General features: G+C 40.2%; 1 protein-coding gene across 1 annotated transcript in view; it reads right to left on the minus strand.

Moving 5' to 3' along the window:
• Window positions 1-5,681: 5,681 nt before the first annotated feature.
• Window positions 5,682-25,066, minus strand: part of TG (thyroglobulin) — a 163,630-nt gene continuing 144,245 nt past the window's right edge. The window contains exons 45-48 of the mRNA XM_075415217.1: window positions 24,081-24,188; window positions 12,003-12,143; window positions 11,039-11,229; window positions 5,682-6,177 (exon numbers count right to left, since the gene is read on the minus strand). Of these exons, the coding sequence (XP_075271332.1) occupies window positions 6,062-6,177; window positions 11,039-11,229; window positions 12,003-12,143; window positions 24,081-24,188 (556 nt within the window). The 3' untranslated portion in view covers window positions 5,682-6,061. The remainder of the gene's footprint in view (window positions 6,178-11,038; window positions 11,230-12,002; window positions 12,144-24,080; window positions 24,189-25,066) is intronic.

Raw genomic sequence — 25,066 nt, forward strand, 5'->3', positions numbered from 1 at the left:
CCCTGCAATAGCAGGAAAACAAGCGTGATGTTCCATCTGTATGTGTCAAGTACTTCTGAAAAAAATTAAGGTTCCAGCACTGCCATTTAGTCAGTTGTTTTCTTTCCAGCTCTGCATGGTAAAATCTTTCTAATACTCTACATTTTTTTCTGTTGCCTAATATCTCCCGAGCAAAAGAATCACATAAAATGCTGTAGGTTGGATATTCAAGCCTTAAAACAGGACAGAACTCAGCTCCATATGCAAAAAGGTTCTGATGGCTTGTCTTTCAAAAAGTTCAGATTAAATAACTTAACAGGCATTAACTTGGTTTGTCTGTGTATGTGTTCATAAAGAGGTTTCGAAGCATGCTTCACTTTTAATAAATTAGGGCTACTTCCAGGAGGGGGAGGAAAGCATAACTCTACTCAGCGTGCTTGTGTGCATTGTTTCACTACCGGATCACTGAAGTCTCTGGCATTTCAGCTTGAAACACAATGACCTAAATAGTCTGAGAATGTATTTTTCTTACTAATAATTATATGTGGGAGCAGACTTGGCCTCTTAGTGTCGCTAAGGCTAAAGTCTCCTGACCTCTCTGTCAGTTAGCCAACACATAGACTTTTCTAATTAAATGTCCTTATTGGATTTGACTGGACTATTTCTATTGGTGTGGTTCCCCGTGAGGAAAAGTAGTAAAGTCAGGAAGGTGACCAATATTACAACCAAAGAATGGATCACTTGTACTGCTGCAAAAGTCACTATGGATGTCAAAGATATTTGAGTTTAAGGATCCAGGGTTGAAGATGGGTGAAATATGGGGTTAGATGAACACATGGGATCGTGAGACTGCATTGTCTGCATCAAAATGCACCTTGGCAGAAGTGAGTTGAAAGGGGTACGGAGAATGAACAGGAAGGGAAGAAGGTACAGAAAACTGGGAAAGAGTACTGCTTTTTTAAAGGAGGAAACAAATAGTGGGCTACAGAAAAGAGCGTGAGAGCTTCTAGGAAAGAGAGACAGAGCTGCATCCAGTACAACAGGGTGGGTTTGTGGCAGTCAGCCACTACTGAAATAAAGACATTTTACAAAAATTCTATACTTAAAAAGGGTCTTCTACCAAACTGACAGTTGAACTGAATACCTCAGCAAGGGTTACCTAAAAGCCCGGTCATATCTACCTACATACCAAGCCTACAGGATGGACAAGACTGTAATTGGGAGGCTACAAGGCTAAGGTGCTGAGCTCCTAGCTGAAAATTAAAACCTTTTCTCAAATTCCAGAGGCATATCTGGGCTCAGGCTGGAGCTGAATAGTGAGTGGGGAAAGATTTTACTTTTGTCTTTCACTAACATGAATCAATACTGAAGCCTTTTAATTCTGTCCTCTGTTTACCAGCTCCACGTGCAGCAGATAAATACAGGGGTTGCTGTGTACAATAATCAGTGCTCAAAGATATTTGATTTTGCATGTTATATTTTATGCTTTAGGATATTGTGATTCAGAAGACAGTATGTTCACAATATTATGAGAGAAATCTTGATGAGCTTTTCCTGTTGGAGTTATTGAATTTCATGGAGGTGCTTGGGTTTTCTTATGATTTGACACTTTAGAAGCCAATTGAGATTAACTACTTTTGGAGAAGCTGGGCTGTTTCGAATGACACTACTCAAGTTTGTGTACACAGCAGGGAAAAAAATTATTCATTGGCATTTCTCTTTGTAAATATTCATCTACACAAAATAATAATTAAAGGCATGTTTATAGTATAGTAGGATTTAAATGATTTAGGCATTATATAATCATTCTAATGTTTGTACAAGAGCCTTTTAATGTCTCTTTAACAGGAGCAATGGGATATTGGATCGATTCATCACAACTGTTAGTCTCATGGCTCATTTTTCCCCAAAATGATTATTTGAATCTATGTAACAATACAGCCTGGCATATAGCTATACAAAGCCCATTCTCCACAAATAATAGCACAGTTAACATCAGTATTTCATAGGGATTTGGCTGGTGTTCCAGAGAATTTGACTTTTTGGAAGACGACACTGCAGAAACAAAGAACGTTGGGTGGGAGAAGATGCTTCAGTGTCGGGAATGAAAGATAGGAGGACTAATATAGACAGCAAAGTAACCTAAAATACTGATGATTTATAATACATTTGTTTAATGAAGAAGAACTTTTCACTTTTGCTGAAAATTTTTATATATACATGTGTATATATATAAAAAAATATATATAAAAAAGAATAAAGGTTGACAGGACTATTTGGGCCAAGTTAAGGAGGACCAGGATGCTGCAAATTAGGTGACAGAGATAGAGAAATCCATATTTCTTTAACCCAGGTCACTATTAAATGAATATGAAATACTGTAGCTCAGCTTTAGGTCTTCCCAGGGCTGGAAATATGCGCATGACTGTCTCTATATGTGGACACATGTAAAATCATAGCTGTTATTAAAATAAGAGGTTTTGGCAGGCTGCCTTCAGTTTTAAATAGAATCTATTACCCATCGATTTCCAGGAGCAATCTCAAATGAGGAAAAAGTAAATGCGGTCTTGGCCAAGGAATCACAACTGCCACAAAGAAAGAATCCTTTGTTGAGCTTTATGATTAAGATCTGGGCTTTTTAAAACGTTCTTAAATATTATCTTTTTTTTCATTACTAGTTAGCTACTATAGGTAAAGATAATCATAAAATCATTCAGGTTGGAAAAGACCTCTAAGATCATCAAGTCCAACCATCAACCCAACACCACCATGCCTACTAAATCATATCCCAAAGTGCAACATCTACATGTTTTTTGAATGCCTCCAGGGATGGTGACTCAACCACTTCCCTGGGCAGCCTGTTCCAATGCCTGACCACTCCTTCAGGAAAGAAATTTTTCCTGGCATCCAATATAAACCTCCCTTGATGCAACCTGAGGCCATTGCTTCTCGTTCTATCGCTAGTTACTTGGGTCAAGAGACCAACACCTGCCTCACTACAACCTCCTTTCAGGTAGCTGTAGAGAGCAATAAGGTCTTCCTTCCGCCTCCTCTTCTCCAGACTGAACAAACCCAGTTCCCTCAGCCGATCCTCATAAGACTTGTTCTCTAGACCCCTGACCAGCCTCGTTGCCCTTCTCTGGACACACTCCAGCACCTCAATGTCCTTCTTGTAGTGAGGGGCCCAAAACTGAACACAGTATTCAAGGTGTGGCCTCACCAGTGCCGAGCACAGGGGCACGATCACCTCCCTGCTGCTGCTGGCCACACTATTCCTGATACAAGCCAGGATGACGTTGGTCTTCTTGGCCACCTGGGCACACTGCTGGTTCATGTTCAGCTGACTGTCAACCAGCACCCCAAGCTCCTTTTCCTCCAAGCAGCTTTCCACCCACTCCTCTCCAAGCCTGTAGCGTTGCATGGGGTTATTGTGACCGAAGCGCAGGACCCGACATTTGGCTTTGTTGAAACTTATACAGTTGGCCTCAGCCCATCGATCCAGCCTGTCCAGATACCTCTGCAGAGCCTTCCTACCCTCAAGCAGATCGACAGTCCCGCCCAGCTTGGTGTCATCTGCAAACTTACTGAAAGAGCACTCAATGCCTTCATCCAGATCATTGATAAAGGTGTTAAAAAAGACCAGACCCAAAACTGAGCCCTGGGAAACACCATTTGTGACCGGTCGCCAGCTGGATTTAACTCCTTTCACCACCACTCTCTGCACTTGGCCATTCAGCCAGTTCTTTATCCAACAAAGAGTACACCCATCCAAACCATGGGCAGCTAGTTTCTCCAGGAGGATGCTGCGGGGAACAGTGTCAAAGGCCTTACTAAAGTCCAGGTACATAACATCCACAGCCTTTTGCTCATCCACTAGGCAGGTCACCTGGTCATAGAAGGAGATCAGGTTGGTCAAGCAGGGCCTGCTTCTCATGAACCCATGCTGGCTGGGCCTGATCCCCTGGTTGTCCTTCACATGCCTGGTGAGTGTACTCAGGATGAATCACTCCATAACCTTGCCCTGCACCGAGGTCGGGCTGACAAGCCTGTAGTTCCCTGGATCCTCCTTCCAGCCCTTCTTGTAGATGGATGTTACACTGGTGATCCTCCAGTCATCTGGGACCTCCCCTGTTAGCCAGGGCTGCTGAGAGATGATGGAGAGTCGCTTGGCCAGCTCCTCCACCAGTTCCCTCAGCACTCTTGTGTGGATACCATCAGGCCCCAAAGACTTGTAAGTGTCCAGGTGGCATAGCAGGTTGTTAACTGCTTCCTCCTGGATTATGGGAGGTTTATTCTGCTCTTCATCCCTATCTTCCAGCACTGGGGGCTGACTACCCTGGAAACAACCAGCCTGACTTAAATACTGAGGCAAAGAAGGCATTAAGCACTTAAGCCTTTTCCTCATTCTTGGTGGCAATACTCCCCCCGCACATCCAGTAAGGGATGGAGATTCTCCTTGGCCCTCTTTTTGTTGTTGATGCATTTGTAAAAATATTTTTGTTGTCCCTTACAACAGTGGCCAGCCTGAGTTCTAACTGGGCTTTTGCCTTTCTAATTTCCTCTCTGTATGACCTAATGAGACCCCTGTACTCCTCTTGAGTTGCCTGCCCTTTCTTCCATAAGTGGTAGACCTTCTTTTTTTTCCTGAGTCCCAGCAAGAGCTCCCTGTTCAGGCAGGATGGTTGTCTTCCCCGCCAGTTTGCCTTGCGGCACACGGGGACAGCCTGCTCCTGTGCCTTTAAGACTCCCTCCTTGAAGAATGTCCAGCCTTCCTGAACCCCTTTGCCCATTCAGGACTCTCTCCCAGGGCACCCTCTCAACCAGTGCCCTGAACAGTACAAAGTCTGACCTCCAAAATTCAATGGTGGAAAACACAGTTCGACTGCTCTGTCTTTATGTTTTTTTATTTAATCAGTGAACAAGCTTCTCAATTCTTCTGTTCTTTTTCTTGTTTATTGAACAGGATGTGAGTATAAAAATGATGAGTGTTATGCAGTTTTTCTTCTGGCTTGGTAAAGTCTTTGGAAACCTGGATATATGGCAGCCAGCAGCAACTGCTCACACACTGACAAAGGTCCCAAGAAGCAAAAGAAACCTTAAGAGTTATTTTATTAAATCATTTCAACACTGCACAAGAAATTTGGATCCTGCTGAAATCAATGGAAATTTTTCTGTCAGTTTCAGGGTAGCTTTGATTTTATTTTTTCTTCTCAAGTATCACGGACATGTGTGTGATATACCACCAGTCGAGGATGAACTGTTGCCGAGTGATCCCAGCAACGAATTAATAGCCTAACCCAAACTACCTTTAGAGCCACTAGAGATACCCTATGACAGACTTTTCCTTACACTTCTATTCAGTATCTCACCTTCTCCTTACAAAAGGTGAATGTTCCAGGGACTGCGTAGTCTAACCTTTAATTAACATATACTTTGTATTATCTCTGTTGTGAGTTGTGCTTTACCCATATAGTCTTTTACATATTTTCACAGGTGATCATCAGCTGAATATAGCATGTGCATGTGCCTCACTTCATGGGAACACACTGAATGTGCACTCTTGATTGCCTTCTTACATTCTTCTTCCTTGATCCAAGCCTTCCCCATTTTGAAGGTTTTTGATTTTCTCCAGAATGCCAAACTAGGCTCCCACTCCTATCAGCTGGTTGTGATAGGATCAGTAACAAAAAAGAACAGGACAGATATGACATGTGGCAAATTTAAGCCTCGTCAGCTGAGGGACTTCTCGGAGTTTCAGTGTACATTCATCTCTGGCTGCTGGTACTACAATGTGTGGGCATTTGGGTGCCTGCAAAAAATAAAGTCCAAGTACTTTTGTTTGGGTTTTGCAGTTTTTATTGACATTTCATTTTTCAAATTACAGTTTCTTTTGGCCTAAAATAATAGTTCTAGGGCTAACTTCATTCCATATTCAATGATTTTCTTGAAAAACTACTTTCTTGAAAGGTCTACTTTACTTGTTCAGCAAGTTAACTAAAGGAAGAAGCTTGTTCATCTGGTGTGACACAGTTGTATGGATGTACAATTGTGTGACAAACCCATCCAATAGCACTGTGAGTTTCTATCTGCTGTAAGCCACCTTGTCTCCCAGCGGCTGGCCATTCTGGGTGGTAAGTCCTTCACTGGGAGCTGCATTAGGGCTGTTTTCTGCAGACGGTTCTTCATTACTTGCACTTCCTAAAAAGACAAAATAATTGAGATTAAAATAAATGTCATATCTTCAATGCAGCAAGCTAGAAGGTATACAATTTATCAATGACACTCACGAGCCTTTTCATGCAGGTATAAATATTCAGGAAGCTATTTTTCTCAGTTTGCAGTCCATTTGCAAAATGCTTTAGGGTAATGACAGATCATCTAATGGTAATTAATTATCATGCTTCCGGTGTGCTTTAAATAACTGCCACTGGAATGCATAATAGTTTGCACTCCACCTGTGCAAGACTTGGGGTTTTATTTGTATTATCTTCTGATACTTACCTACCAAGCAGGAAGTGTGGGGAGCATTATTTTTTTGTCTGTCTGGTATACATAAATCCTCAAGAACCCATCTTTGAAAGACCTCTTCTTTTTTATTCTTTACCTTCTGTGATTTTAGTCCTCCACCTTGTTTCAGAATTGCAGGTGCCTCAACAACACCAACCCATGCCATAAATTGTACTGATGGCGTTTATTTAATACATCTTACCCAGATTTCTCTCATTGCACAGATGTCCCTCATACTAAAGGAATCTATCTTCCAGTGGAGATTTCCAACAAGAAGGTGTGAATAGAAGGGGTAAAAGATGAATGCTAACCACAACATTCCTGATTCGGTCTCTATTCAAGTCTGAACTATGAACACTGTTGCTTTATTTGGACACACACTGTCTCAGAGCTAATGGAGCAGGCTTCAGCTTTGCTAGCTATTGAATATTCTACAGGTGGAGTCCAGTCTGGCTAACCTGGATGTGTGAAGTATGCCTAAATGTATAAATTTAGGCACATGAGTTAGGCAGACAAGGTTTCACTTTGAAGACACTAAAGGTATCTCCTTCTTCCCAGTTGCAACATTGCTTACAGAGGCACTTATTTTTGGAGGACTGGTTCTGTTTAGATGCCAGTTAGATGAGTAAGAGATGTAGACTGGATCCAAGTCTACCTGTCTGAGATGCAGTGAGAGGCCCCTAATAAAGAGACTCACTGTTATGCATTGCAGTCCACCACACTATGCAAAGGGAATTTTAGCATTCAGACATACTGTCTGAATATGCATAAACATTCTGAAGCTCCTGTTTTTAACTGAATATCAAGTTGTTAACACATTCCCTGGAAAAAGCCATCCACAGCTTTTTTCCACAATAGCCACTCTTCTTGTTTCTCATTTTGATGTTTCCCATGGAAACCATCACGATTCAGAATATAAAGCACGTCTTTGAAAGGCAGCTATAGGAACTCCATTTACTAAATCCAAACCTTTTCAAGCACCATCACTTTCATAATTCCCCAGGTAAATCGGCCCCCACAATGCCAACTTTACCAACTGGTTTCAAACAAAGCTTCAAAGATTTATAGATCTGCAATGAATCAGATTGAAAGTTTGCTCCGTAATTTAGAAAGGCACTGCCAGTAAATACCATGAAGGATCACTGCATTTATGAAAGGACTGTTGTTAAATTATCTTCAATTATGACAACATACATTTCACTTATATGCCAGGGACAAATGATACATTCTGTCATTAAATATTGCAGTCTGATCACAAAATGAAACACTTACTTCAACTTGGACAATATTTTTACTAAATGAAAAAAACTTACAGGTAACAGTTTAGCTAGATGTATATACTACAGCTTCTATATTCAGCAGTGAATAACCTAACAGACACGTAACTTCAGCTGTACAAGAGATTCTAAATATGAGAGGCTTTATTCTAGACACTGCAATTTATGAGTTTAGGAGTAACTCAGTTTTCTGTTGGACTGAGACCTGGGTCTAAGATGTTCAGTGTTGAGCCTTTAGTTATCCCTAATTTAACATTTCTAAGTCAAGGCATTTCACATGGCAGTAAACAAAGGATCAATAAGAAATTTTGAAAAGCCCATTGCAGTTAGATTTTGTGATCACAGGTTTGTCCAATTCTTTTCCATTTTACTGAAATATGTTGATCTTTTCTTTGCTTATAGTACACAGATGATATATGAAGCTGGAAAGATATTGACTTGAAGGAAGAGATGAATTGAGCAAAACAGGATTCATTAAAGTTCATTGAGATTGCATCAGAATAGACCCTCTACAGCTTTGTGCTTGGACGTGAAAACTGGATGGTTTCATTAACAAAGCCTCTTGCTGCCACCCTTGTAAACTCCATCTACTTGGCAGGAGGCCACAAACTGCAACCCACAACAACTAAAACTCAGCGGTCAGAATGACCAGTGTATCATACAATTCAAAAACACTATAATGAAGATTTATAATTACTGAAAGGCAGGAAACTGCTCTTTTTTCGACTAAGTATGTGTTAGTTCAGATCTCACAGTAGCTGACTGACAAATAGTTCCCTCTCAGGATGGAGTGCAAGGTACATCATCCATAAATGGTTTGCAGCATTGCTCTGTCAAATCTAGCATCTAACATCATGCCAGGATCCCATGCAACAGCCCAGCAGCACTCCAGGAACAGAGTGTGGAGCAATCAGGTAACAACAGTGGTGCAGTGCTTCAGCTCTGAAGAGAGGTACAGCAAGCTACCTCTGACACAAGGAGGCACAGTAACCAAGCAGCAACATGATGCTTAGCGACTTAAAAAAATAAAAAAAAAAGAGATTTATGTTCTCTTGAGTGAATATATTCTACAGTCTCACTTGTCCACTCCTGGAGAATGTGATTCTTGGGAGCAATGCAAGTGATGAAATTCTTCTGACGGACTGATACTGCTTGGGTATGAATCTTGGTACAACGTCCACTCAAATAGAAATGGAGGGTGTTCAGCCATCAGCCTCTCAAGTTCCTACAGTCCTTCAACCTGAACTGGTGACCATTATGAATCTTTTTTCACCAAGATGTGGACTCAGATTGTTATCAAGACACCCACAGCAGAAGTCACTGTAAGCTACCAACCCATGCTGAGGCCTGGAGTAGAAATGAGTTTAATGTGATGCCTATTTAAGTAGAAGTCATATGAGAAGTTTCAGTATTCCAGGGTGAGATAAGACTAAAGACGACTATCTAAGTCAGGTGACAAGCCAATGTTGCTATGAGATGGAATTTAGTAGAAGTGAACTGTGTAGCTGCATTACCATGGTGGTGAGGCCAAGCAAATACTGGCTTGAGGAGCAGGCAGGGTGTACTCACTTTTTCTTGCAGAATAACATGTTGACATGTACTTTTTAAACCTTCTCCTTGACAATCTATACTCCATAAATCTCACACTGTGTGGCTTGTTTTCAAAACTTTGACTCATCTTTGTGAACAATTTCAGTGTGTTTTTCTCTTCCTCTCTTAATTTTTATGTTTAACATTCAAGTATTTGGTTTTGGCCGCTGACGAGGCCAGGATATTGAGCTAGGCAGACCATTGGACTGACCCATACATGAATGTTGTTGTGTTCTTATGCCAGTTTGGATAGTTTTAAACCTTCTCCATCTCAAAAACAATCTGCCCCGACAGATATTTTCCCACTTTTTTCCAGGATTTTCTGTAACTGCTGGGAGTAGCCTCTGTCCGTGGTGCTCAGTCAACAGTCGTCCTGCCAGAGCTGTGACTTCAACTCAGTCTGGCTTTACACAGCCATCATCCTGCAAGATTACATCCCAAAAGAACTAGAAGTTATACCCAGGACTGTTTAAATATCAGAATCAAGCTTGGCAAATTAGGAATATCATGACCAGCAGAAAGCTGTCAGAGATCAAAATATTCCCTCTGAACTTGAAAGACACTGCGGGATACCAAGAAACTGATGAAAAAGCCTGCAGCAAAATCTTGAGTCCACTTTTGAAGAAAGACCATGAGTAATGATTCAGGCTTTCTCTTGAACAAAAGCAGTGATGCTTTGTGTTTGAACCAGAACCAGCAGCTTGATGATTCTGAGACATTATAGTTTTGTGTTACTCACACATCAGCCTCAGTCCATTTGAAGTGTTCTGTCAGGCATAGGCACCTAGGCACCTAGGTAGCTCTGTGCCTTGGAGAGTACATTTTTTTCCCAGAAATGCAACTGCCCTCCTAAGCAGAAAGGGCCTAGACTGTGCTCACTGTGAAGGTGAGTCCTTAGGCCATAAAAAACACTTTTAAGCTTGCATGCCTCCAAGAATAATTAAAATGGTCTCAACTTGCTCATAAATGTATGTTATTTACAACATACACAGACATGAAGGAGAGTTTATGTACTAGACTAAATTGAGTGTTCAGGGCAGAACAGCAGACTGAAATATCAGCAGTTGGTCTTCCTGTTCTAAGCAGTAAGAAAGAATTGAAGGAAACTTACAACTGGATGGAAATTTATGGAGACAAAGGAAAAATCAAGGGACATAACTGGCACAGCTATAAAAAAAACCAAAGAAACTATCTATTGTGAAGTCAAAGCATGCAGGATCCACACTGAAATGCATCTAAAGCCTCAGCTGCAACCTTACAGTGCACAGAAGTTACTGTGTTCCACCTATGTCATATGAATCTTAACATTGTCTTGTTAGGTGCTTCCAGTAGACAAAACAGGCCGCCTTCAGTTTAGTCAAAATCTGTATTATCACTGCAAATACAGGGCAAACTATGAGAAGATATAGCTTCAACACATCTCCTATAATCACTGCAGGAAGATTTCTCTAGCTCTAACTCCAGGACAATGAAACTTTATTACATACTGTCTGCTCTAAAATAGATTTGCTTGGTATTACATCAGGACAGTCTCAACCACATACCCTGGACAGTGCAAGATGTTTCATTTATGATAAGCATTTTTCTGCACTGACATAACTATAGTAGTAATAGGACTAAAGACAGAGAGAAACATTAAGCAGAGAATTTAGGTTTTATTTAATGAAAGAAAACATTTTTCTCACCTGTGGATGTTTTCAGTCTCCTGATATAATCAGACCAAAAGGAACAGTCTGCTTTTTTCAATCCTTTAAGAGTTGGCAAGGAAACAGTGAACTCCTTGTAGTTATCACCGTCATCATTTGGCAGATACATAGGCCAGAGGGGCATCACCCCTGACATTCTTCTTGAGAAACTATGAGGGTAGTTTGGATTTCTAAGGAAACGGGAGAAAAGCTCATTAGAAAACAATGACATGAATAGTAAAATGGAGAAGGAAATCAGCTGATTCAAGGAAATGTGAATCCAGTCCCTCTGGCCAGTAGAGTTCAAATTCAGTCCAGACTGGTGAATCATTCACGGTGTCTCACCTGACAGTAACTTGCTAATCTGGTTCACTTATTAGGGAACAGGTACACAGAACCTGTATAGACACAGGCTCATGAACACCTTCAACAGACCTCGGTCCGAAAGCAACCCAAGGTACTCTAAAAAGCATTTAAAGTCACAGATCCCACACTAGCTTTCCAGAGATAGTCCTCATTCTCAAGTATGGCCACAGCACAGTAAAGCTGAGGGTTATTCGCAGGGTAGTTGGTAAAGGATCCACTGTGTCTTCATGTCCTTTTCCCTTTCTTCTGGGAATAAGGGGACTCAGCCAAGACCCTTCAGAACTGAGGTGATAGAACTGAGCTCTGGAAACAACACCAAGGCCTTTGTAGCCCCCCATATATTTAAGTAGAATTTGCAGCTGCTCCACAGAGATAAAACTCCTATTACTTCCAGCTAAGTGTCATACTACACATCTTTGGTATCTGCTTGAAAACTTGGCTATGACTTTCCATTAGTGTTGACCACAGCCCCCTCTGTAGGATTACAAATTGCTAGAGGAAATGGAGGATACTTGAGTGAGGGCAGTATCTGGACTACATTCCCTCTACTCCTCACCCTCTCCCCAATAATAGCAATTCTTAAATGTCACCCACTTACCCAGAGTTTACAAAATTGGAGATATACTGCATAATTTTCAAGGACAGGCTCTTTTCTTCCAGGGTAAATTGTTCTTCATACTTCGTGTAGAATGGCAGTCCAAACGCATACTGAACATCCAGCAAGAGATCCTGACCTGAACTAAAAAAAATATTTACACAAAAATAATTAAAACAATCATTTATTTATTTGGGGGAGAAAAGGAGCTAATTTAATTCAGAGAATAAAGGAAAGTTTTAAAAACAAAATGACCATTAATTAGTGTGGTGAGCTGTGGGGCTTCTTCAAATCAGAGCATAAAAGAAGAGCAAGCAATAACAAGGAGAATTTGCCACGAAGTTAATGTAGGTCTTTAACATTTGTTACAAGAGGAAATTATGAAAGACAGCAGGGCATATTTTCTAAATTACTGGGCATATAAGAGAAACTGATAGAGGAAACAAGCCATTTGGTTATTCCTTAAATGCCTCTTCAGTTTTGTACAGATTTTCCCTAAAATTAAATTCAGAAAGTGGAAGCAAGTGGTGACATGGAACCTGGCAGCCATGACGGAAGGTTAATTATGGTTTATTTCATAGATTTGGAATAAAATCCTGGCCCATCTTAACAGCAATTGGAGTCTTTTCCTTTGACTTCCTTGGGGCCAGCATTCTGCCACAAATCTTTGGATAAGGAATAATGTAACAGGAGATGTTTATGAAGATTTCACTTAGACATAGTTTTAATCTAATTTATCTGCTGGCTAGGCAGTTTTGGTTCATGCATCTGTTTTCTCCAAGTTTTATATGGTAGTCAAGTCAAAACACCATCAGATAACCACTTAGATCAGATTTAAGAAAGAAAAAACATTGTTTACTTCCATGTAATAACACATATAATAAGGAATATTTCAACAATTCAGAGACAAGACTGGCCAGGCAAGACAACACTTGTAGGACTTAATGGAAAATTTTCCATATGATTTTCTAAATAGCAAAATTAGACAACTCAACTTATTCAAGTCCTGGAGAAAAAGTGGGCAACTTTTGCTAACAAAATTATAACTAAACAACGTCCAACACATAGCTTTGAACCACAGCTCAGAAGGAGACATTTCTGGTATGGAGTCCAATTGCATTTTCTGTATCCCACATTTAGAGAAAGGTCTTATTGACTTGGTTAAATGCTGCATGAAGGCAGGCAGCATCAGGGACCTGGGAGAAGGAACAGATGTCTGTGAGGCTAGGACAAACAAACTCCAGATCTTCTGAGCAAGATTTCATCTGCACTAGCTGCAGAGGTTGTTGTCAAAAGGTGGCACAACTGGAACTACTATTTCTTTGGACATGAAATGCAGTAGCATTGATATGACCCTGATACTGTCTCGGATGGAACAAGGCTTGTAGTTCAAACCATTATGGGCAAGTGGACTGAAATCAAGACGACTCCTTTACATTTTATGAGTGGTGGCACCATAGCCTCTATTTTGAAAAACAAACACACAGCCGTTTAAATGGAATACGTCTTTGGTTGTATTTTCCTTAGTCTTATCATAATACCTCAGTAATACTTTGCATCTGGAAAGTGAATTATTCACAGAATATTCACCAGAAAAATGTAGAACTGAAACAAGATTAAAGCATATTTTTCTTCCCCAAATGTTTATAGAAGGATTAAGCAAGATCATAGTTTAATAATTTTGCTTTAAAAATAATTTGCTTGGCTCAGTATATTACAGCAATGTTTAGTGTCAGTATTGCAGCAAAAGTACTACATACTTAAAGGAGCTATTTTCTTCTGAATAAAGAGTCACTTTTGAATAGAATAGACAACATGAAATTTGGTAAGATGCAATGAAGGGGCAAATGTACCCATTCAGAGAAGGCACAGTGGAGGTAAACTTTGCTCTAAATCTAAAACAAGTGAGCTGGGACTGAGGATTTCCCCTCAAATGAGACTGAGTTCTCAGCCCTCATGTTTCTAGAGGTGGCATCTGTTAAGGTCACAGCCCAGACTAAAATTCAGCAAACTCCTAAACAGGGAACTTACTAAGATTGAAATTATTTTTACAACTGTAATGGGTTTGATACAGAGACATAAAGTGGTACAAAACTCTGTAATTTCATCAGCTGCTTTCAATATTTCTCGTTAAGGCTTCCACACCCTGGCCAGTGAGTATCAGTGTAAGAAGATGAGAAAGAAAACATAAGACTAAGAGGGGAAAGAGGCATATATATATATATATATATACACACATAGAACAGCAGTAGAGAAAACTGTGAAACATATAGAAGGCATCTAGAAGGAATATATCAGGGGAACATTTCTGTCTCCCCCCTCAAGCTCTCATCACCATCCATTAACGCCAGAAGGGAGTGCAAAATGGCCAGAACCACCCATACAAGGATTTTTGAGTCTTGTAGGAGCTCTGAGTATACTCAAGGTAGCACCAGGTAGTGATACTTGTTTCACTGGAAGAAAAGCTGAGTGAAAGAAAGAGAGGAGGGACAGATAAGCCTGTATAGCTTTGCTGCTGCACACTGCTAGCTCTGCAGGGAGGTTTTTACTTCCTGAGCTGCTCCAAACTGCGCTCCTGAAACCCCAGGGTGCCATAAAGGTAGCTCAACTGTGTCAACTCTGAATGGGGAAACGCAGAGCCCAGCAACTGGTGGATAAAAGGGAGGCCTGTAGAGACAATGGCAAAAGGCATTTTTTTAAGTGTTTTTAAGGAATACAAACTAATAGCAACTAACTTCTTCTACAGAAGTCTCTTAGCAAGGAACAGATATGTTATTTTAATAACAGTGGAGAATGTAGTTACGTGTAAGGATGAAACCTTGGCTTTGGTGGCTTCACAGGAGTAGTACTTCATGCAAAGATATTGCTTCAGATCTTCTGTGTATGGCTTTTCTTTTTAAGATGTCAGCATTTTAGAAACAGATTCACAGCTCTTATGTGGCAGTATGACAGACTGGTAAATTGAGCCATGGGGAAGCTAGGAGCCAGACCCTACCACTTTGTTCCCACCGAAGTGAGCTCCCCTTGGAGAATTATTATTTCCCTTCAGAAGGAGGCACTATTGGAGTTCAGTTATACAGTTTACAGAAAAACAGGTAGTAAAATCAGAAACTTTGTGACATTCATAGCCAACAATTTAACAGCAGACCCTGAAATATCACTTGCTGGGAATTTTCGTTATACAGTGCCAACCCTATTAATTGGGAAGGTATTGGTCCTCAGAAAATTTTCCTTAAGCCTGAGATGGAGTTTCCATTTAAATGTTTCCAAGTAAGAAAGGGATTTCTTAGCCATCAGACACCACACTGCTCTCTCTATAGAACTGTGGCTACTTCTGCATACAAAGAACAGCTTCAACAGGGTAGAGTAAGAGATGAGAAGGTCAGAATTTAGAACAAAAATACCCACGTTACAGTTGATTTGGTTCAAATTCTTGTTCCAAATCAAACAGAGCATAGATGTAAATCCAGACTTCCAACAGCTGAAGTGAATATTTTAATCACAAGTTTTTGGAACAGTAAAACAACCCCATCAAATCCCAAACAACAACAACAAAAAACACCCAACCCAGAAATCCTCAAAAATTTTGTTTGCAAAATGGAATGGTCACTAATGGCTAGCCATGAGCATGGCAGTCAGAGCAGAAGAATATGATCTGTCAGACCACCATGCACCATTCTACATCAGGACCGAATGCACAACTTAGAGCTGGGGCTGCAGAGACCTCACACTGTGATCCATTGTAAATTAAGACATATATCTCATTTTGAACTTTGTCCTTGTTCTAGATTTGGCTAATTATTTCATACTGGAAACTCATTTTGATGATTAATGACCGACTATGGCCTAACACTTCTCTTTTTTTTTTTTTTTTCTCTTTAATGTGAAAATAGTCCTTACTCTCCTAATGTAACAATTTCAACTAATCTCAAAGCTTTTGAGTCACAACTTTTATTCTTATTTGGCTTAATGCAGTTTTTGGTTCTTTTTTAAAACTCCACATATAGATAGAAGCCAATGTAAATTAACTCAAAATTCAATTGACATCCTATACCATACCAAAATGCCAAACTTCCCACTGCTATCCAATCGTTTAAGTTTTAAAATAACAAGATAAACATAACTCTAGCTAGAGTTCAGCCAGAGTTACCAGTAAACTGCTCAGGATAAAAAAGCAATTTGTAGAAGAATTGGTTTGTCATTGGTGAACACACCAAAGGCATATTTATTTATCAATTTTTTTAGCTGTATTGACTAATAATGATAGATATTTTAGTCCTCACAGAGCACAGATACTATTAACAGAATACTTTTCTAATATATATGGTTCAGAACAAGAAACTCACATGTGGCCATAAGTTTCCATTTCTTTTTGTGTATTAATTTTTTTTTTTTTACTAATAACTAGACAGGAGAATCACACAAATGGAAATTTAGACCTACTGAAGAACCTCACACCACATCTCAAATAGTATATGGGAGGAATTTGACTGATATTTTCACCCCAAAATTTATTCTGTCTTCACTCATACAAACAATTTTAGCCTACTTTCTTCATACTCCCTTGTATACAATTTTATATACTCAACCTACTGCCCATTTTAGGACACAAACACCCTCTTTTTCACAAGGGATATTGTTTAGGCATTCTAGATTTTTGGTTGTTTTTTTTAATGAATGAAAAGTTTGGAATAAACATAGTCTAGTTGCCATATTTTCAAGCCCCAGCCTGAAAAACCCTGACTCTCAAGTGATCTTCAGTCTCTCCCAGCTTTGGCTAGAGATGTTGGCCAAAATTCCTGTTACCCTATGTGGTATGAAGCCAGGCTACATAGCCCGGTAAAACAGGCCTAGCAAAAATCTAAACAGTTAACTTCTGAGGCTTAAGTTCCCAGCCCCACCACGTTGGGGACAGTAGCATCATTAGTCGTAAATGATCTGCCGGGCAACTCCTTCCTTCTTCAATGCCTGCACAAACATCTCAGTTCAGCTAGCGCATTCCAACCCAGCTCCTTCAGGAGATTAAATAGATATGTTCATTTTGTTTCAGCTACAAAGATTGTCTGAGAAATGTAGAAGAAATAGGGTACTCAAGCTCATACTAGTCACTAAACTTAGAAGATATTGGTGATCTGCAACAGATTTGTGTGACAAGAAAGCCATTAATGTTTTAAATGTAAACTTTTCTGAGCATAACTGCTTATTCTAACAATTCTGTCAAAGGGTGAGTGTTAGAGATGTGATCATTGTTTTGAGTTCCTAGCCTCATATTCAAGACCCTGTTCAGTATTGCATTGGCAAGGATAGGCCTATCACTAGGAACTAGTTAAATAGAACACCTCTCCCCTGCCACTTGGCTTTGGTGAGAACAGGTCATTTACATGCTGATTGGACTGAACAGCATAGATGAAACCCAGACTCACAGAGCTGGTGAGAAATCTCCTGCTGATCTGAGTTGGGATAGGATTTCATAACAACTATATGCTTGGAGAAGAGGATATGATTTTTACATAAAAAGCCACTGCCTGCATGATCTTGTGGTCCTGTTCTATGTTTATTTTCAATAAATGAACTTAAAATTAATTTTTGTAAGAAGTATTGGAAGTACTAAATGTGGTTGTGTGCACATGTCTACCTTCTCTTCTTATTAATACCAGCAGATTTGCAGAGTGGGATCAAGTACCCTAAGCTGTTAACAGGCACGATCTCATTGATGTCATGTGAGAGGAGCAGCCTACCAACACTGTACTTTGCCTGCACTGAAATGTTCATTTCAATGATATCCAAAAACAATTTACAATATATACATATAACCACACCTCTTAGAAAAGGAAATGGTACATGATTTCAGGGATAAAAAACATAATCAAAGGATAGTTGGATTTTTATAGAAATTTCATGGGCCAATGTAAGGCCTGGCATGACCTCTGCAGTTCTAGGGATGCATTTGGCTCACTCTGCCTCCTCACATTACACAGTCCTGCCAAACAAATGTAGGAAAGCATGTGAAAAACAGATGAACATTTTTCTTTTTTTCTTTCTTCTTTTCAGGAAAATCAGGACATGTGGAAAAAGTTTAACTCCTAAAGGGATTAAACTGCCAAGTTTATTCACCTTTGTACCAAAGAAGCCCGATTGATATATGTGACTTGCAGAAGTATCCTGGAGTTTGCTGTGTCTTTTCCACTTGGGTTACTCCCAATACACGCAATGTTCTACTTTGCATTATAGCTGTACCAATTGAAGAAAATAAAACCGAAGTAGCAGATAATAAATTCAAGAACCTGAAAGCTCACATTAATTGAAAAAAAAAAAAAATCATAGATCTTCATGCAGGAAGAAAGCACTTCTATCATCTAGTCAGAACTCCTAAATAACACAGAATACAGAATTTTGTCAGGAAATTACTATATTAAAAGCCTAGCAATAGGCATGTTGGCACTTGAGTGCATCTTTGGTGGACATAAATTCTTACGTTTGTTCAGTATGCCTACTCTTGAGCTGAAGGAACAGATGAATTTCCTTAAAAAGATGTGTCCATCCACAGACCCCAGAGAACCAAGGAATGTCTCACTAGACCTCTGTCTAGAACGTTGTGCTTATGTTCAAGATTACATTTTGTGGGAACAGCCTGTCCAAGTGCAGCACATACAGTTCAAAAAATTGCTTTGCACTTTTCTGAGTCTTTTAGCTGAATTTTGGTTAATTTGAAAATGATTTCTGTTTTTTCTGAGCTTGCTACTTTCCCTTTGCATATTTATGGCTAATTTCCAAAATCTGAAAAAGCTACTGAATGGTAAAGGCCCCTAAACCACTCTAATCAGAAGAAAAAACAAATTTTCTAGATCTCAAGCCTTTAGCAACATAGAAACTGTCTAAAGACTTGATAATGGCATGATGTGATTGAATCAGTGGGAGAGTGTTTTCATAGCTGCTGCTGGCATAACACTATAGATAAGGCCAGAGGGATAAGAGGCAGTTCCAACAAGAAGAGAAAAACAACTTTTAGGAGATGAGAGTACAGCTTTACAGAGAAAAATTACAAACTGTCGTTGTAGAATAATATGTAGCTACCTAAGGTGATTGTGTTGCTTACCCAGCTATGAAGGCAAGGTGCATCTTATCGTTCTTATTTCCACCGCTGCGGTGCCTTACCTGCTCTCTGTGTTTAGATGAGTTTCTTCAAAGCCCAGAGACATAACTTTCTGTCTGCCTCTACAGTACCCAGTTCACACTGTGGCCTCCCAACCTATGGAGCGTTTGTACTCATGGACTAACAGCTACAGTCAGGAGGAAAGCATCAAGAGGACAAGAAGTGGTGGACAGATAAAAGGACAGGGGTATGATTATTACAAAATCGAAAGAGTGAAAAAATCTCCTTTAAGGGATATTAGAAACAGAACTAGCACAGCATATATAATAAATAGAAAACAGAAATAATTTGCATAGTTGAACGGGTTTATACACAAACTTTTATTTATTTTTTTTATCAGTCAGGAGTTGTCTCCTTCAGTTACAGGAATTATAAAACGTGTCACCGAAATCCAGCCAACTATGTGAGCATTGGCATGGAGCAGTCTTTTAACAACTCACACCAATGTACACAAGAGTCCATAACCAGGAGGTAAAGACAGCCCCAACTAAAATGACTCAAAACAGACAGCAGCTGATTAATCTTGGATAAATCTGTCCAGTGCACTACCGTTAGCAAAAGCTTTTTTGACAATTATTATGGTAATGTTAACAACTATAAGATAGAGCCTCATTAAGTCTCAGTTTAGACTTCAATGACAATAATGCTTTCCCATTCTGCTGCACGTCATGATCTGACCTCCTCAGTGAGCAGAGCACTGATTTTTACCCACCATCTTTAAGACAGCACATTTGGCACCACAGTGTGACTTGGAAACTATGCTGGCATGGCAAACAGTGCTACTTCATACAATATACAAAAATCACCCAGAAACCTCTTGAAGAGTTAAAGTAGTAAATCTTTGTACAGTTAATAACATTGTCCTTGTGAAAACATACTTCTCCTATCATGTATTTCTTTACTGTAACTAAAGCTATACCTCAGCCCTCCCCACTAATCCTAGGCAATGCTGAGCAGTCACATTCCTCCTGCATTGTTTAGAATAAATGTTTACTCCAAGGCCTAAGTGTTCTCAAAAAGAGAGTGAGAAAATGGCATCTGGGTTATGTACATATTTTTACCACAGATCATTAATGCGGGAGTTGGCTATGCATCCTGCTCCTTATTCAAATAGGAGCTGAAGACTAAAGCAGACATGGGTTTACGCCAACTTGGGGAGAATGCTACCACGTGGGAGGAGATATTACTTTGCTCTCTGCAAGATCCATTCATGTATATGAAAACTGTCAGTTTGTGGGTTTATGTGATTTTCCACATGTCATAGACATCAGTGTAATGTGGCTTTTTAAATCCTACCCCTGCATCTCTGCATGCCTGAATGTGTGTGTGTGTGTGTATATTCTGGAAACATCCAGTTGTGAGACAAACTTTCATTAATTGACTTGTACTGGTAAAAATTTCTCACTGTTTAATAACTTTTTGACTACTTCGCATCATTGCGGTTGGGTCTGTCTTTACTGGCTGACATCTCTGTCCCTCTTGTTTATCTTGCTGTGAGTTATTAAGGGACTGCTCCACGTGAAACAAGAGGAAATACCAGTACTTTTTCATTTCTGCATTTTAACTCACTGTTCTGTTACACATCTTGGGACACACACATGAAGTAGGAGAGAGGTGGCAGAGTAGAAATTAGAGAATGCGCTGCAACACTGTGCCTTATCTTAATTACTGAATGGCCATTTCCCCAGCCAGAATATTTTGCCGAAGAGTAAATAGTCTTCCGTTGTTGGAATTATCTGAACACAATATTATTTTAACGTACTCTTTCCAATACCCCTGTAAGGTAGCTATTAGTAGTTATTTTAGATAATCTATAATTATATTATCATCATCATCATCATCTTTATGATACAGATAACACACACAAAGAGGGAAATGTCTGTATCCTGTCTGACATCTCAGGAAGAATTCAGACACCAAAGACCAAAAAAATCATTACTTCATCTCTTATGTTACCCTATGGACATAACATTATAGAAGTTTCCATTTTTACAAATGAAGGTCTGTATCCCAGCAAACAGATGTGATTCAATATCAAACGTGCTGAGAAATCATTTTCCTGTCAAATGTCTGTGAGTGATCGGGAATATCTAGTGAGGTATTCCTTCAGCTACATTGCACTGAGGGGTATCTGATTCAGTATGTGCACTGACAGAATATCCTGTACATGCCTAGCCTATGCAAAACATACTGTTGGTTACTGCATTCACTAAGACAAATAAATGGCTGTAACAGGGTTTTTCTATTCAGGAATTTCATAGCCAGAGTGTTTGCAGGGTCCCAGATTCAGTTCTCACTTCTGCTGAGCAAGTTCAAACCCACATATCCTAACTTCCAGCCTAAGCTGTAGGTTACTCAGCAGAGTATCTGCCTCTGCTCCCACTAAGCAGAGTCACAGTTATCAAAGAAGAACTTGAGAACTGGCAAGACTCCTTACTCCAGTGGTTAGGGAAGTCCCTTGGGAGTTGGTGACGTAGCTGCCAGATCTTTCCCCAAGATTAGTTCCTATGTTCTACTTGAAGGCTGTTTCATGTACAACATTGGTGTTAATCTGGCAGGGCAAATCGCCAATAATATTCCCAAACACTGCAGTTTGTTAGTTTCAGATCACTGATGGTTTCTCACAGTTTTTAGCAGTTAAGGCCACTCTCCCATGCGAAGCTCCTACCCCCGACAGCATTGCTTCACTGGCGTGCAGTGAGGCTGCTGGACAGCCTGCAGTGCATGTGTACTATATGGAGGGGGAACGCTGTAGGGAGGGTGAAGGAGAGAGGTCACTTGGCAAAACTGGGATGGAGAATAAGGAAGGATTCATTTAGGAATGAAAGGCAACAATGTCTAAACAAAAAACTCGTGGTATACCCAGCAAAGGACCTAGCGTGGGGTCCCTTGGGAAAACGAGGGCACCACTTCACAAACAGTCACGTAGTGTCAGATGAGATCTTTCAGTACACTTACAAGCTGAATTCTGCAATTTCTAAAAGTGCTTGCCTTTGCAACCTAAACAACATTGATTTGAATGGTATTTCAGTATAAATAAAGGTGAAAGGAGTAAGAACGTAAATGCAGCATACCAGTTTGGGCCCATTTCTCATTCCAAGTGGCTTAGCCTAAGGCATTTGAGCCTCTGCCTCACGTTCGCACAAGTTTCAGACAGCATACTACTTTTGTTTGGTTTTAAAGAGGGTTGTGAAAAAGTGAAATAGTAAGTTTTGCACTAAAATGTAAAGTCATTAGCTTAGAAGACCACTGACGACATAGATATTATTAAAACGTGTAGCTAAGTGCTGTATAAACTACTAATGCACTGGTGAATGTGAGGACAGCTAAGTAACACGAGCACAAGAGAAATCTTACATAGGGCTAGACAGAACAGGAAATTCTCATCAAATCAAAATCACTGCCTCAAAGCCAGTGACCTTACGTTGTATAAGTACTATTTCATCTACTTTCAAATAAGATCTTATAGTAGATGACTGGCTCACTATCATTCTCCAGAGCGAGAGAAAACTTGCTAGCTAGTTTGAGAACACATCTTTTCTTTCTGTGTGGCTGGATTTTTGGCATACCATAGCTCAGCCCTGTTTGGAGCCTTGCAAAAGTCACTTATCGGAGCCTATCGGTAGCCAAACGGAGCACTGCGAACATTCCCGCTGGAGCTGCCAGCATAACAGCTCCCCGAGGATTAACTTCTTCTCGTCTAAAAAGAAAGTGAGCCTGTGTTACCGCAGCATAATGGCCTTCATCTGTAACCCAGATCTTGGCTGGTTTCTTTCAAATGCTTTTTCACTACACTATCAGGAAAGGAAAAATACCCGTGTAGTTCTCAGGTATCAAATGGTGCCAGTAGGAACTTGTTGTCCCTGCCCCGAGCCCTTTCAGAGAAAGCCTGAGAAAAAGGAAAGGGTCTCAAAACTCATTCTTGGAGAGAGGTGTGGGGCAGTACAGGCAGCAAGGGACAAGCACTGCTCCCTCCAAAGGAAACAGCTAAAAGATAAGCACCCCTGTCTGCTTTGCTGCCCTGATGTGTGGATCTAGGGGACAGGAGGGGCTACTCACTGCTGTTTCTCATCACTCAGCCTTTGAGAGCAAGCGACCAGGAGCTACCATGGTATGTCATACAGCAGCCCAAAGTGCTGACCATCGTCTGCAAACCTCAGTGTCTCATCCTGACTTCTGGGAGTGGCTGAGTCTAAAATAAAACCAGGGAAGGTTGCCCTAATAGCTTCTGACTACCAGCTTGTTCTATGTCCAGGGGAACAAGGCATTTGCATCTCCCACAGGAATTTAGAACTTTCGGTCTAAAATATGATACAGCTTCTCCTGCTGAAAATTTTTCAGGCAAGCTTCTGACATGAAGGATGACATAGACCCTGAGTCTGCAAATGCTTGTATTCAGAAATACTTATCTTCCCATGAAACAGTCTGTCGGCTCATCACAAGTCACAGTGCTGGAGCAAGAAGGAATAAATCTCAGACATTGTCCACACTGAAGGCCAGTCAGTATAACTGTGGTACAACTGCATTGACTTCAAAAGGGGGCACTGTTAAATTAATGTTGAGTCCTTAGAAAATTTTACCCCATTTACCTTGAGAGCTGTGGGCTCTCGATGACTTACACCACATTCTCATTCTTTGTGTGAGATTTATTAGATATAGAGCAAAAACCTAAAACGCTATCTGGAACTGGAAAAGGTAGGTAATTTGGAAAAGGGAACCTTAATTTAGACATCTAGCTTGAAGTGCCTAAATTCAGAAACAGTCAACAGAGAGAAATAATCTATTAAAGCCCAAACCCTCCTTTGCTAATCCAAACTATTTATTTGAGGTACCTACCCCTAACCATTTACTCCACAGGGTGCCCAAACAGACTGCTCAGGTTTTACAAATTCTAAATCCAAGAAACATAATAAAATACATTCCCTTACCTGCTCTGTGCGGAGCTCTCAGGTACGTAGTACATGAAGACATTTCCTCTGGAGGCAGCAGCCCAGTGACTGGCCATATTAATGATGGGACACGTGATAAACTGGTCACTGACCAAAAAGAAGAAGCAGGGAACAGACATAGTCACATAACAAAAAAAAGGAAAGAGAAAACACCACAATCAACAGATCTCTCTCTATATTGATAGCCTTCTTTAAATCTTTCAAAACAGTTCATATCTCTGCCTCCAAGTGCATGGAGAGAAACCACATTTCTAAGCCCAGTACAGCTTAGAATTCACTAAAATTGCTGGTTTATGCTAATGATATTAAATAAATCAGATCTGACACATAAGAAGTATCCTGGCCAAAAATCCAGTCCCATTTTAGCCTAGTTTATGTGGGCTCATGCTTGTAATAGTATAAAGCTCTTTCTTCTGGCACCACAAGGTTGCGATGACATCTAGTAAAAGGACTTCTATATTTCCTGGGTTAAGGATCAATAATATTGTTTCCGCATTTAGATCTGTGTGATTTCTCTGGATAGAGCTTCCAGAGCTGGAAGAGGTAAGAAACCACTTTTGGAGATCTCCTGCAGGGCCTCTGGCAGGGCTCATTGGTATGGAATAGCTGGTGCAGTATGTCTGGGAGAGAAAGGCTAAACAAGAAGAATGCAACGAGACAGTTAAATGGTCAGTTTATCACCAGGTATTGCAATGCAAAGGTACGAGTGAAGCAAATGTATCCAAACATTCCTAGCTTCTATTTCCCCAAGAAGTGGGGCTGGAAGGCGGGGTGAGCAGTAGCTGGAAGGATCACAAGCAGTTCAAGGTGAGTAGGCAGAAAACACGACACCATACAGCAAGACACCTCGTTATGATTCCTCAAGGTGATATTATATATACATATATCACCACTTCTCATTCTACATGTGCACAAAGACTCAGCACACTCTTTGGGTGTTTATATATCCATAACTACACGAGCAC

Source organism: Opisthocomus hoazin, chromosome 3, assembly GCF_030867145.1.
Source record: "Opisthocomus hoazin isolate bOpiHoa1 chromosome 3, bOpiHoa1.hap1, whole genome shotgun sequence".
Lineage (NCBI taxonomy): Eukaryota > Metazoa > Chordata > Aves > Opisthocomiformes > Opisthocomidae > Opisthocomus > Opisthocomus hoazin.